A 13,350-nucleotide genomic window follows, 5' to 3' on the forward strand; every position below is an offset into this window, starting at 1 on the left:
GAGAAATAAAAAAAATAATCAAGTAATTTTTATCCCCCACAGATTCAGAGGAGGTCATCCATGCATATATATGTTCTTGTTTAGACTACAACAACTCTGTCTGCTCCTCCCTAAAAGTATCGCTGGTTATGATATAGATTCTGATTTTAAAATTATATTGATAAAGTTAAGGCTGAGTCTGGCCCCTAGCTAGAAAGCAGCTTGTTTAATCCCCTAGTGATACCCTTGGTCAGAGCTCTTCTAACTGTCCTGCAGTCTCTGCTCAAGACTACAGGTGACTAAAGGTGCACTTTTGCCATGCATGTACTGCTGCATATGTTTTATGTTTTGCGTCTTTGTCCTTTTTCTACCATGTTTCTCATGTGTTCTTTTTGCTGAATGGCGAGGCTCGTGATCAAGAATTCCAATGCATTTTTATGTAAATGGCAAATAAACTTGAAACTTGAAACTTGAAGACCCCTAGAATTCTGGCCTGAGGAGCTTAGGCTAGCTATTCATCTTTTAAATCACTCTTTAAAATGCACTTTATACCTTTATATTTTGTAATGTTTTATTTAGGCTATTTGCATTTTTTTTTATTCCTTTAGTTTTCCTTGTTTTAATGCCTCTCTGTAAAGCACTTTTTAAACTCTGCTTTTAGATAGGCTACAGTATGTGCTGTATAAATGTAGTTCCATTATTATTGCTGTTGATTATGTTTTTGTTGTGACATCATGGTATTTGTATCAGTTGTTCTTGCAGTGTTTTCATTGTGAATCCTGTCTGCACACCAAATTTCCAATAAAGTTTGAATCGAATCAAATCATCGTTTGAGATGCTTGCTCCTAGTCAGGTGGACTTGACACTGCGTTTTAACCATAATGTCACATAGGATCAATTATGTGTTATTCAACTGGGGAAAATTCATGTTTTGGAAGAATGGATGGTCGATGTGAATGTTATTTTGAGCAACACTTTGTGACAAAAGTGTGTCTCAATTGATACACTAAAGTACAGGCCTGACACTGTCATTCAGAACAGAGTAGATGGTCCTGCCTCTCCTACAAATTGATGGCCCCCACTTATCAAAGCAGCTCGTACGGCCAGAGTGAAACACTTGTTGCTGTGGACAACTGGTGCGCAAAAGGAGGAGGATTTGTAGGACTGTCTCTGGGCCAGCATGGCGTTAATCAAACATCTCCAAAAATAACGTTAATTGAACCCAGAAGTTACAGCAAAATCGGAAGCAAAGGGGGGAAAATGAGCGATCAAATGAATCACAGCGGCAACAGCACCGAAAAGCCAACAAAGGTGGATGGAGAAGTGCATGGGCGTTTTGCGCTCATCAGAGCTGCAGTTCTGGGATTGATTTTCTTGCTTGCCACATGTGGGAATCTGTTCTTTTTGGGCACACTTTGGAAGAAGCGAAAGAGAAACACGAGGACCCAGCTGTTCCTGCTGCACCTGTGCTTGGCGGATCTGGTGGTCGCTTTCTTCCAAGTCTTACCGCAGCTCTCCATTGAAATTACGCACAGGTTCAGAGGCACTGACTTTGTGTGCCGGTCTGTGAAATACCTGCAGGTGGTCGGCATGTTTGCCTCTACATACATGATAGTGGCTATGACCATAGACCGCTACCATGCGGTCTGCAGGCCGATGGTTTCCTTCTTCAAGGGATCATTTCGGAGGTACCTCTCCATCGGCGCGGCGTGGCTGGTCTCCCTCGCCTTCAGCACACCGCAGCTGTTCATCTTCTCCCTCCAAGAGGTGGAGGAGAACCAGTACGACTGCTGGGCAACATTTATTGAACCGTGGGGGAGCAGGATATACATCAGCTGGATCACTCTGTCGGTGTTTGCCCTCCCCGCCGTCATTCTACTCTATTGCCAAATAAGAATATGCACAAGCATCTACTTCAACATGAAGAGGAAGGCGCTGCAGGCGGGACGCACGGGCACCAAGGGGGTGTCCAGCGCGATGCTGAAGACGGTGAAAATGACATTTGTTATTATAATGGTATACACAGTCTGCTGGAGCCCGTTCTTTGTTGTCCAGCTGTGGTCTGCCTGGAGCCCAAGCAGCGCGCCTACAAAAGGTTAGTGTGGACATATTTGAATTAAAAGCATGGCATCATTGTATTGTTTAAAGCAAGGATTCCAAACTTCTTCCAGTATCCAAACTCCAGTATCCAAACTCACTTAGAATTGCATAACTGTCTGTATGGAGAGTGAAACCTAAAAACAAAAGTCATCCTTATCCATTCTCTCATTGTGCTGACCTCTAGTGAATGAAATAATAGTGAAATATAACTGTTCCTCATGTTACTGGAGGACTTGGGGATGCCAAGATCACCGCTAAAATGACATTTGGAAGTGTATTTGTTAGTGATTACTGTGGATCCAATAAAGAAACTGAGTGTAGCCTACTGAGCCTGTGTGTGGGGAAATACCACTCAGAATTTAAGAAGGTCTGATGAGTATTTATGAAAACGGACAGCATTTTTAATGAGCCAGAGGAAAAATATCCTAAAATGTGATGTGATTTTGGAGTATAGTCTGGAATAGTCTGCTGATCTATTATCAATGAACAAGACAGTTTGTTTAATCTTTTATGTCCAACCTAGCTTTTTATTCAAATAAGGTATCAGTTCTGCACCTTATGCCCAGAAAATCTGAAGAATGTCTCAGCCACCTTTCCAATTCTTTCTTTATAGAGCTGCACATCAGACAGTAGTTTACAGACCAAACTGCCTCAGTGCCTAGAAATCACTTATTGTAAAGCTTAAATTTCTCCTTGATGATCTACATTGGTGTCATTGTGTATATGAATGAATGAATGAATGAATGAATGAATGAATGAATGAAATTTTATCATGCCAAATGAATGGCCCATCCCAGAGATTACATGACACAGTGTTTTGCAAACAAAAAAACTGCCATATAGGGCAAGGCTCAGATGGAGAGGGAGCCCTGGATGACCCAGTGTATAATTGTGTTTGTTCACATATTTCTCTCTCTCTCTCTCTCTCTCCCTCTCTCTCAGGTCCAGTGTTTGTCATCATCATGTTGCTTGCCAGTCTCAACAGCTGCACCAACCCTTGGATATACCTCTACTACAGCTAAAAAAAAAAAAAATAAAAAATAAAAAAGCCAGAGCTGCAAGATGTAACAGAGTGAAACTATCACCGATGTTTCATGAACATGTCTGTGGATGAAGATGTCTGATGGTGACAAACCCAAAGCACAAAGAACCAAAGTTCCATCACTGATGTTGTGTTCAAGCCCATCAGATGATGTATGTTTAAATCTATATCAACATAAGCATCGTAATATAAAACTACCACAACTTGTCAAACAGAGAGGTCACACTCTTAGAGGATTAGATGGTTAAACATAGACAGTTGACAGATGAGTCCTATATGATTTGGAGCTCAGAATATACAGTATGTGTAAAATAACAAAACATTGGCAATGGAAACCACAAGGAAAGAAACATACACATGTGATCTACCATCAGCTTCCATCAGAAGTGATGGAAGACAGATGATGCTCTCAAACAGTGGATGTCTAGAAAGGTCCAGCAGTGGCAATACAGGACTCTAGACAATGCAAAGCAACAGGACTGCTTCATGAAAAATGCTTAGAGCTGATGGCGATAGGTCTGGCCCTGCACTACACACAACCAGGTTACACACAGAATCTGCAGTCCATCTTATCTGCAGACAATACAAATGACACAGCGTCTTCATCTTGGATCCCTGCTTGACCACCCTGCACCAGATCCAGCTCTAGTTTCAGCTTTCTTTATCAAATTAACAGAGAGCAGAGAAAGATAAGTTTCATCGAGAAGAAACAGAACATCTGATGTCAGGAGGACTGACGTTACAGGATGATTTGTAAAAAAAAATACTTCAAGAGGTTTACCTGATGAGTGTCATGCCAGTTCATCTACACATGTGGGTTCCTATTAATGAAGAGGTTGTTTTGTGAGTTGTGAATTCCTGTTGGCCTCATGCAGTATTTGCCAAGTACAGTTTTGCCAGTTAAGTGTAGCTTAAGTGTCGATGTTCTGAATAATCGTGTATTAATTCAGCAACCTCAAAACATATTTTCATATCTTGTTTTCAACCTCCACTGGCATCTCAAATTGAAACATTTAACAGAATAAACTAATCGGCACAGTGACTCTCTGTAGTTTAAGTGTGCATATTATAATTAAACCCATTCAGGTCTAACAAGGCTTTTGTGATTGGCTTTTGTTTTACTACTACTTTGTTTTTACTTTACAATGTACAATACTGTCATTCATACAGCACCCAAGGATGATAAAATAATAATAAACCATAAAATAATAAACCATAAAAAAAACAAAAAAAAAACAACAAACATGAATACATTTGAAAGATATAAGCCTGATTTTTCATACTATACACAATCTACAGAGAAAAATATTGTTGGCTACAAATCATCTACAAATCCACGCACCCATTTGTTTTGTTTGTTTGTTGGTAGGTTTCTTTCTTTTGTTTGTTTTGAGGCGAGATGTTTTTGTGTTTATTTACATCTTTTATTTCTGGTTGTATTACTTTGCTTCTATGTATTATCACTGTGCAAATAAGCAAATTAACTAAACGCAACACTGAAAAATAAAGATACTGTACCTGATCTTCATTATAATAAATCAGTAATGACCCTCCATTAGTTACAGTATCATCAAGCTCCTTTCCACCTGCAACAGCAAGGGAAACCTGTTACTACAAAATACATCTAATTTGTTTCTACTGCACAGATCAAAAAAAAAACAAAAACTTTTCTTCATTGCACCACCTGAATAGAATTGAAGGCAGCTGAGCTTTAGTAGATTTTCATCTTTTAAATCACTTCTCAAAACGTACTTTTATCATAAGGCCTTTCTGTAATCTTTGGCTTTATCCATTTTTTCCAGTTATTTGTCTTTCCCTACGGCGGGGAATATTGCTCTGTTTTATTGATCAATGTCAATTTTGAATTTTGTTTCTGCTTGGTTGCGAAGCACTTTGTAAGTTTGACAAGTATTATTACTACACTACACTGTACTTTGAGATCAGGATCTGGTCCCCAGAGCCTCCATTAGTCCCCTAATGCACTGAGATGGCACTTTGCTGTCACTCAGAGATGCAGAGATACACGACTACAACAAAGTTGTTTCATTAATAATTTCGGAAATCCGTTCTCTTAATCGTTGATAGTGCAGCAGAATCCAGAGTCATAAGGGAAATAATGTCTCAAACTTAATGTGTCATCCTGCAACATTTGCAAGTGATGAAACACCCTGGAGTCATTTGAAATCATATTTTATGTACAAATCCTTTCTTGAGTGCAATCCATCATTTTGTAATTTAGTCTAGATTTATTCAAAACCAATTTATTCTGCCTGCAGTCCACACATTTTCCTATTAGCAAAGACTCTCTAAAGTTTATGTTCAAAGATGAGCTCACAGGTGCACACGTACGAACACACACACACACACACACACACACACACACACAGTTTGGAAGACAATGAAAAAAGGGTAGCAAATTAGAAATAATTGCATTTGCACATAGAAACACACAGAAACTCCATTAAAACAATGTAATTAATGGACATTCCCTGTTCCAGACAAGAGAAATTGTGTGATAAAGCCTTTCAGAGGTAATACACTGACGCCAGGCTTGTTTTTCTCATGTGTCATGCAACTTAAGTGCCTGTCATGCATGATTTTGAATGGGAAAATAGATACGGTGCATCAGGCAGGCAATCTCAGTCTCAATATCAAATTTCCATCAACATTCATCCCTCAGATATGGTTTACTAGCAGACAATGATCACAGTGACAATGATGACAGACAATGGATTACTTTCCTCAGAGGTGTGGGTGGGAATAGATGTTTAACATTGTCTCACCAATCCACTCCACACTGTACCAGAAATTCTTTGCCCAGGCTTACAGAGGTGCAGACAGCCTGTGGCGATTTCCTTTCTAGAAAGACATTTCAAACAGGATTAGGCATCACAGTTGGACAAAACACTCTGGTGACTAAGTCAGAGCCTAAGGGTTGAAAAGTGGGGAGACAAATCATAGGCCTACTGCTGGTCCCATTTCATGTCTTCATGGGAGATATACAGTACGTACATATATATATATATATATATATATAAAATCACCATGAATGTGGTGGACACAGACATATTACCCTGAGAAGCGATTATAGAAATACATAAAGGATTTACACTATATTTTATTAGTGTATTCTACATTAAAATATCCACATTGCTGTGATGTTTTATGTTTTTAATTTATAGCAGAATATTTTAGACTTGCAACAATTCTCTTAAAGTTAGACAGTGCCTAGGATTGCAGAATAACAGGTTGGCACTGACAATCAAGTGCAACATAGAAATACATGAGCTTGCAAGGACATGATTGTTGGTGATTCAAGGACACTGTAGTCTGCATCATTACAGCTGTGATGGCTGCTGTTGTTGCTGTCAGAAACATTGACGATGTGTACTAACATAGTATGAAATACTGCTCCACTCAAGTGAATACCTCAGTTTTAGATGTAATGATTTTGTCACCTGTGCATCAGATCAAAATTAAAACTTGATGTTTCAGACTTGAGGCAGTATATTTACTCTTCAAACAATGAATGTCATTGACACTGATAAAGTCAACTGACTGATGAAATAACACAAAATGCAAATACAGTAGACTAGCTAACTGTAACAAAAACAATTTTCATACACAGGTTTTCATACGCAAGTTCAGAAAATGATGATAAAATACAATACAATAGGCTGTCTATTTGGCTGCATTACTTTAATAAAAGCACAACAGCAGAAGACCAATAAATAAGTTAAGAAATGTATTAATGACATCTGATTTCCATTCATGGAGAAACTGTAAGGACACAAAACGGCAACACATGGATACAGAAGAGCTGTAACAGCAACAAGCCACTGAGAATCAATGCTTCCATTAAGATTTGAAATGCTTTCTATGAAGATGGTCACACAGTGCCACCATGTGGAGACAGCCAGAAGATGACAGTTATAATTGTAAGATGGAAATATGTTGTTTTTTTCAATTGTCAGTAAGAATAATTCTGTGAGAAATAGAGTAAAATGCGTTCAGAAGATGGTAGCATAAGTGCAACATGTCTGTGAATGTGACTCACTGTGAATCAATAGCAACAACTAAAATACAAGCACATCCCCAGTCTCACTCAGGAGCCCATAACTGTCAATCACTTGCAACATCAGAGCAATATGGATGATATATAATCTTCTAGCACCTTCTGCTTCTCTTTAAAAACAGCACTGTCCCTCTTCAGGTGTACTATCTCGCTCTCCAGGGCGCGGATTTTGGCCACAGTGCTCTCCTCCCTGCGGTCCAGTTCCAAGATCTTAGCGTGCAAACTCAAGATCTTACTCCAGAGCTGCTCTTTGTCCGTGTCCGGTCTGCAGTACGAGTGCTCGTAAACACAAACGTGCTCTCCCTCGGCGGGTCCTCTGTCCTCCAGGACGCAGTCTGAAGATTCCCCCTTGATTATTTCCACGGGAACAAAGCTAAAAGCCTGGCCCAACGCTGCTTGGAGGGCAGCCGTGTCCACTGTGGCCTCACCGTCGGAGAACGGGCCCAGCGATTCGCAGCACAACACAGTCACAGTTGGGTCCGTCTCCCCTTGGGATTGGAGGTCGTCACCGTGGGACAGCGTAAGGCAGGACGCCGTTAGCATACCGCTGTCACCTGGCAGCTCACAAGCAGCAGTCTGAATCTCTGAGAGCAACGCCTCGCTGAGTGACATGTTAGAGGAGGCGCCAGTGTCCGAGACCAGCGGCAGTTCAAACAGACCTACCTGAATGGGATCTGTCATGTCTCCGTCTTCAGAAAGGAGGTTGTTTGTTGTCGTGGTTGGCTGCGCTGCTTTGGATGTCCTGGTCAAAATGAGCGGCCTCTTATTAGGAGGGGAGTCGGACCTGGTGGGCTCAGTGTCAATGTCACATGTCCTGCTTTTGGTTTTGGGGTTCTTTTTACTGGTGGTGACTTTTTTCTCACCCTCCTGAGACAAAAGAAAAGGAGCAATCATTGGGATGGGATCATCATCTGTTCATGCAAAATCAGGTATCCACATAAAAAAACAGTGGGGAAAGGTCTTCTAAGGTAGCACAAAGATTAATCAAAAAATTAACAGATAGGAAGTAGATTGAATGCAAAAAATAAGTGTATTAATGCTCCATATAAGCGCACAAATGAACAAAAGCAAGCTTTGAGTTTGAATAGCGTTGCATATAGCTGCATGTATGTAAGTGTTTTGTGTTCATCACTTGCTCACTTATGTGCTTTTGTTCATTTGTGCGCTTACATGGAGCATTAATGAACTTACTTTTGGCATTCAAGGTACTTCCTGTTTATTTTTTGATTCATGCAAAATCAGCAAGCACTAGCACAGCGCTCGAACGGATTACATGTCTATAATGGAGCTTTGGTGGATGTTTGAATGGGGAAACAGAAGACAGACCCATACATCTTGCAGGGAAGGGAAAATGGTGGGGATGGCGGTGTTCTTCAGGTAGCGAATCCCCCATCGGATATCGAAGCAGTCCTCTGTGAAGTGCTCGCTGCACAAGTACTGATGGCGACTTGGGGTCCACTCCTCTCGCTTCATGTTGTCCACCCATCTCTGTAGCCTGGGCTTGTCTTGCAAGGGGAAGCTTTGAGGGACAAATAGGGGAAAATTAAAGCAAGACATTGATTTGAAACTCAAACTGTTGAAGATGATTGAAGAGTCTCAATACAATTTCAGTGCAGCATTGTTATTTTTTACTCCACATTCCCTCCAGTCACTAACTGCCCCACCCCCCTTTTCCCTCAAACAAAACAATATTTAACTAACACCTCATCATAGTTGCCTTGCATTTCCTAGCGAGCTATTTCTGACAAAATGCTATCCTCCTACTACTACTACTTTAATACTGCTTTGACTAACGTTGGATAGCTAGCTGTTATGATAGCCAGTGCGGCAAAATTGGCGCTACTAGCTAAACTAAACAAACATTTCAGCTCAGAGACACAGCAGAGGAAAAAGAAAACATACGGATAAAAGCTAATTCTCTTGTTCTCTTGTTTAGATGCCGTTCCCCCGCGGTTTCTGCAAACTTTAACCGCGCAGTACCGAGGCATATCTAGCGAGAAACTACATGAAAATGCATTAGACAGGCAAATTTGTGGCTAAAATTTTGAAAATGCAGAGCATACACACAAACTGTTACTTCCGGGTGGTGGTGGTCAACGCAGCGGACGTAACGTCACGGCACACTCTGCAACAGTGTCCAAAGAGATTATATTTACATATCAAGATAATTCACATCCTATTGCAGCCTATGGAAAGCCCCCGGACCGACGTGAGGGCGGGAAATTATCTTGCGCTTGCGTACAACCGTCTAAATATATAATGGCCAGATTAGTCAGCAGGAGGATAAACAAATAGGGATCAGGATAGCTACTGCTACTGCATTAAGCCGTGATTTTATGCAAACACAACCATGAATATTCATTACAAATATCATACATTACCATTACCATACTACACACATGCTAAAGAATATTTTTGACTAATTCGAAGACATGCCTCATAGCCTAAGACCATTATGCTCTTTGGTTAAATGAAATAATCCCTCGCAGTAAACACTCGCCTCCCAGCAAAAAAGAAGAGGTCTATATAGTTGAAGCGAAGGCGGAAGTAAGCAAAGGATATATCTCTCGCTTCGTCTTTATAGTCTGAGAGTGCCACGTGCTCGTTGTATCCACCAATCACAATGATCTGAGTCACTGGGTGAGGAAACGGACCAATGGCGTTGCGAGTCGTGGTGTTACAGCTCAGGAATGCAGCTCGTCAACATTTGCTAGCTTTCGTTTCCGATCAGCTGGAGCAGTTGGTGGCTGATAGAGGTATCCCCGGGGTGTTTGTCACTGCGACTCCAGGTAAGCACACCGTTTTTATTTGTTCGAAGATGCATTACTTGTTAAGAGTGTTTAATTTGACTTTAGAGCAACACCACAGAGTGTAAATAACAATGTTTTGACTGGGCTTCCCCAAGTTGTTGCCCTGTTGTTATATCAAAACAGTGAGTTGGCGTTGTCAGACGTCCCTCTGTTAAGCTAGCTAGCAACGTAACGTTAGCTGTAGTAAAACGTCATGTAACCTTTATTCTGGCTGTTCACAGGTAATTTTGGAAGTTTGTGTCCAAGCCTTGACTTTGAAAATCAGCTTTGAGTGTCTTTATAGTGCGTAATGTTCGTTTTTCACATTCAGAGCCGTGTGAAAGTCTGTTAATCGAGCTGTCAAACTGCTCTCTCTCTCCACAGCGCAAGGGGTGAGGTGAAGAAACCACAAGTATGGCCACAGCCCAGTCCGTGCTGCTGCTAGCGGTGTATATTCTGCTGATCACAGAGTTCATCCTGGCTAAGAGAGACTACTACGACATACTGGGGGTGCCTAAAGATGCCTCTGAGCGCCAGATCAAGAAGGCTTTCCATAAGCTGGCCTTGAAGTACCACCCTGACAGAAACAAGAGCCCTGACGCCGAGTCCACGTTCAGAGAAATAGCAGAGGGTGAGTGGATAGTGTTGTCACCATTTGATGGAGGCAGATTCTTCCTTATTGTCAAGCTTGTTACATCATGTTTATGATGTAGCAAGTTGAATGATCATTTCTTACCTATCAGCCTGTCTACGCACCAGAAACAATGAGTGATACCTGTTTTTTTGTCTTTGCCAGCCTATGAGACGCTGTCGGATGATAAGAGGAGGCGAGAGTATGACCAGTTTGGTCACGGTCCCTCATCTGGGGAGGGCCGTGGAGGAGGAGGAAGAGGAGGAGGAGGAGGAGGAGGAGGCAGCGGCAGCTACGACTTCCACCAGCACTTCCAGTCCTTCAACTTCAACTTCGATGACATGTTCAAAGACTTTGAACCGTTCAGTCACCAGCAACGACACCAGCAACGACACCAGCAACAACACCAGTTCCACTCCCACTCCCACTCCCATTCCCACTCCCATGCCCACTCCAGCTCCCAGACCCACCAAAAGAGACACTTCGACAGCCACCAGGAGGCCGTGAACAGGCACAAGAGACAGTTCCAGCAGGGGGGCTTCGGCGGAGGAGGAGGAGGACTCTTTGACGATGTGTTCGAGGACTTGGAGAAGATGTTCTCCTTCGACGCGCACAGCTCCAGGACTGGGAGCAGGTTCCAGGGCTCGGGGAAACAGCACTGCAGGACAGTGACCCAGCGCAGGGGGAACATGGTGACCACCTTCACCGACTGCTCCTGAGGCTCGTGAAACATCAAACTAAGCTCTCTTGGGGACACTGCTGGGTTTAAGCTTTTAGTTGTGGTTTTGGAATTGAATGCTAATTTATCACTTGGTGGAAAAGAACATGATTTTGTGTGGTTTTTGTAATTTGCTGTACGTAATTGCCTCTAAGAACAAATATCTCAGTCGGGCTGATACAATAGCTGCTTCCAAGCAATAACTCGCTCATAACACAGAGTAGGTCTGTGGTTATTTTGGATACCTTTCCATTATTTAGATTTCCAGTTTCATTTTGTTTACTTTTATCAGTGAATTGTTCATCATTTTCTGATGTGATAATCCACCATTCTCAGGTATGGCCTAATGTTAAACAGTCATTTAAAGTAAAAGATGGATTTTGGTTTTCTTTTGAGAGCAGGGAAGCAATAACATTTGACCTGAGATCTGAGGTGACATTGTGAAACACTCATTCTGCAGCTATTTAGGCCATGCTCTTGTTTTTGTTCTCTCCACAACATGCATAAGAACGTGTTGCTGAATGATAATGTCAAACCAAAACAGACTACCAAGAAATCTACTTGGTAAAAGTTTTGTAATTTTGTATCTGAGGATTTTATACCCCTTGGCATTCATTCATTAACATAAACTTAGGTGAAAATGTCACAGTATTCAATAACCGTAACTTTTATCCATTCAGATTAAGAGCACTTGAGTTGGATTTTGCTGTAAAAGTGGAGGTTCATAGCCCCAGAAACGTGTGTAAGTTCTCCATTATCAACTGTTACCTCGTTTTAGTTTCTTCCTGCGGAGTTGCATCTACCTTTTATAACGTGCAATATTTGGCACTTTTGCTCTTCATGTTGCCTATCTTTCATAGACAGTGCTGTATAAATGTCATTGTCTAATGTCTGCACTTTTTGTGTGTGTGTGCGCGCGCGTGTGTGCATGTGTGTGTGTGTGTTGAGAGAGAGAGAGAGAGAGAGTGCCCTGAATGTTGATTGGTTGTTAAATGTTTGGAGAATGAATAAATACTGTCTAGAGCAAATGCTGATTTTTTTTTTGTCTTTATTGGGGGGAAGGGGAATGCAAGAAACACATTCAAATACTTAATCTCAATCACATTAACTATTGTTGCAGTTGATGTTAATCATAACTAAAATAATTTTCACCTGCACATTAGAATATTGCCTGTGGGATGAATACAGGATAAAGCCTACATTTCCCTCAGACCAAACACTCCCTAATGCAAATGTAGTTTGAACCTGAATATTCAAACCTCATGTCTTTTCATGTTCTCATGTTCAGAAATGTTAACAATTATAAGCTGATGAAAGTAAGGTACAAGCAGTGTGGTTGTTGCCCAAAAATGCAGCGATACACTCGATCATCAGTAGTTTGAACACATAAATAAGCTGATGAAGGAAATGTATAGTCTTTGGCTATAGCTCTCACTTTTATATTGTGTGAACACTTGTAGAAATAAGATGACGAAACAGCCAAAACTCAGAAATAGCTCAATAGGATAAGCAGCTGGTTTATCTATTACTAACTAGATCTGTTATTGCTAAAAAAAATAACAGTCTGCAGTGTCTTGAACATGACTGGTAAAGACACTGGCTGACAAAGCACATATACTGGCTCCTATAGGCCGCTCCAAACAAATACAGACATGTACATACTGGCTCCGACAGGCAGTTGCTAAGAAATACATGACAACAGACTACTGTCCTGGCTACTACATAATACATACTGACTTCTGCAGGCGGTTACATAGACGTGTGCAATATGCGCGATAGGCGGTGGCTACTTGTGTTTCTAATGCACTCATCATGAAATGGCAAAACATTTCCAACATTATTAAACCTTGACATGTTAGTAAAGCTTCAGCTGGGAGTGGCTTTCTCTTTCATAACCTCCTCCTGTTGGATCTGTGGAAGGTCGGGAGCGGGGGCAAGAGCTTTTTGTCAGAGCTTTTTAATCTTAACTTGGAATGTTGGCTTTCAAAAGTTGTTGGTTCAAGTAAAGGCTTGAAC

General features: G+C 41.3%; 3 protein-coding genes and 1 long non-coding RNA gene across 5 annotated transcripts; 2 read left to right on the forward strand and 2 right to left on the reverse strand.

Annotated features, from left to right (window-relative positions):
* The first annotated feature begins 1,251 nt into the window (after positions 1-1,251).
* Positions 1,252-3,152, forward strand: avpr2l (arginine vasopressin receptor 2, like). The gene is made up of 2 exons (XM_071914542.2): positions 1,252-2,074; positions 3,022-3,152. The coding sequence occupies exons 1-2, from the start codon at positions 1,252-1,254 to the stop codon at positions 3,099-3,101; spliced, it is 903 nt and encodes a 300-aa protein (XP_071770643.1). The 3' UTR covers positions 3,102-3,152.
* A 758-nt stretch (positions 3,153-3,910) lies between these two features.
* LOC144538091 (uncharacterized) lies at positions 3,911-6,042 on the reverse strand. Its single transcript, XR_013504070.1, has 3 exons — positions 5,905-6,042; positions 4,640-4,707; positions 3,911-3,942 (listed from the first exon to the last, which is right to left on the reverse strand). It is a non-coding gene; the product is annotated as an uncharacterized LOC144538091 (long non-coding RNA).
* Positions 6,043-6,275: 233 nt separating this feature from the next.
* On the reverse strand, positions 6,276-9,421 carry LOC139923715 (THAP domain-containing protein 5-like). 2 transcript variants are annotated; one of them, XM_071914541.2, is made up of 3 exons: positions 9,099-9,421; positions 8,529-8,715; positions 6,276-8,063 (listed from the first exon to the last, which is right to left on the reverse strand). In XM_071914541.2, the coding sequence occupies exons 1-3, from the start codon at positions 9,182-9,184 to the stop codon at positions 7,260-7,262; spliced, it is 1,077 nt and encodes a 358-aa protein (XP_071770642.2). In that variant the 5' UTR covers positions 9,185-9,421; the 3' UTR covers positions 6,276-7,259. The 2 variants fall into 2 exon arrangements, with proteins under 2 accessions (XP_071770642.2, XP_071770641.2); XM_071914540.2 differs by having other exon boundaries at positions 8,523-8,715.
* Positions 9,422-9,916: 495 nt separating this feature from the next.
* Positions 9,917-12,356, forward strand: LOC139923723 (dnaJ homolog subfamily B member 9-like). Its single transcript, XM_071914556.2, has 3 exons — positions 9,917-9,985; positions 10,370-10,616; positions 10,782-12,356. Exons 2-3 carry the CDS (start codon positions 10,400-10,402, stop codon positions 11,333-11,335), a joined length of 771 nt encoding a protein of 256 aa, XP_071770657.2. The 5' UTR covers positions 9,917-9,985; positions 10,370-10,399; the 3' UTR covers positions 11,336-12,356.
* Positions 12,357-13,350: the final 994 nt, after the last annotated feature.

Source organism: Centroberyx gerrardi, chromosome 24 (assembly GCF_048128805.1).
Source record: "Centroberyx gerrardi isolate f3 chromosome 24, fCenGer3.hap1.cur.20231027, whole genome shotgun sequence".
Lineage (NCBI taxonomy): Eukaryota > Metazoa > Chordata > Actinopteri > Beryciformes > Berycidae > Centroberyx > Centroberyx gerrardi.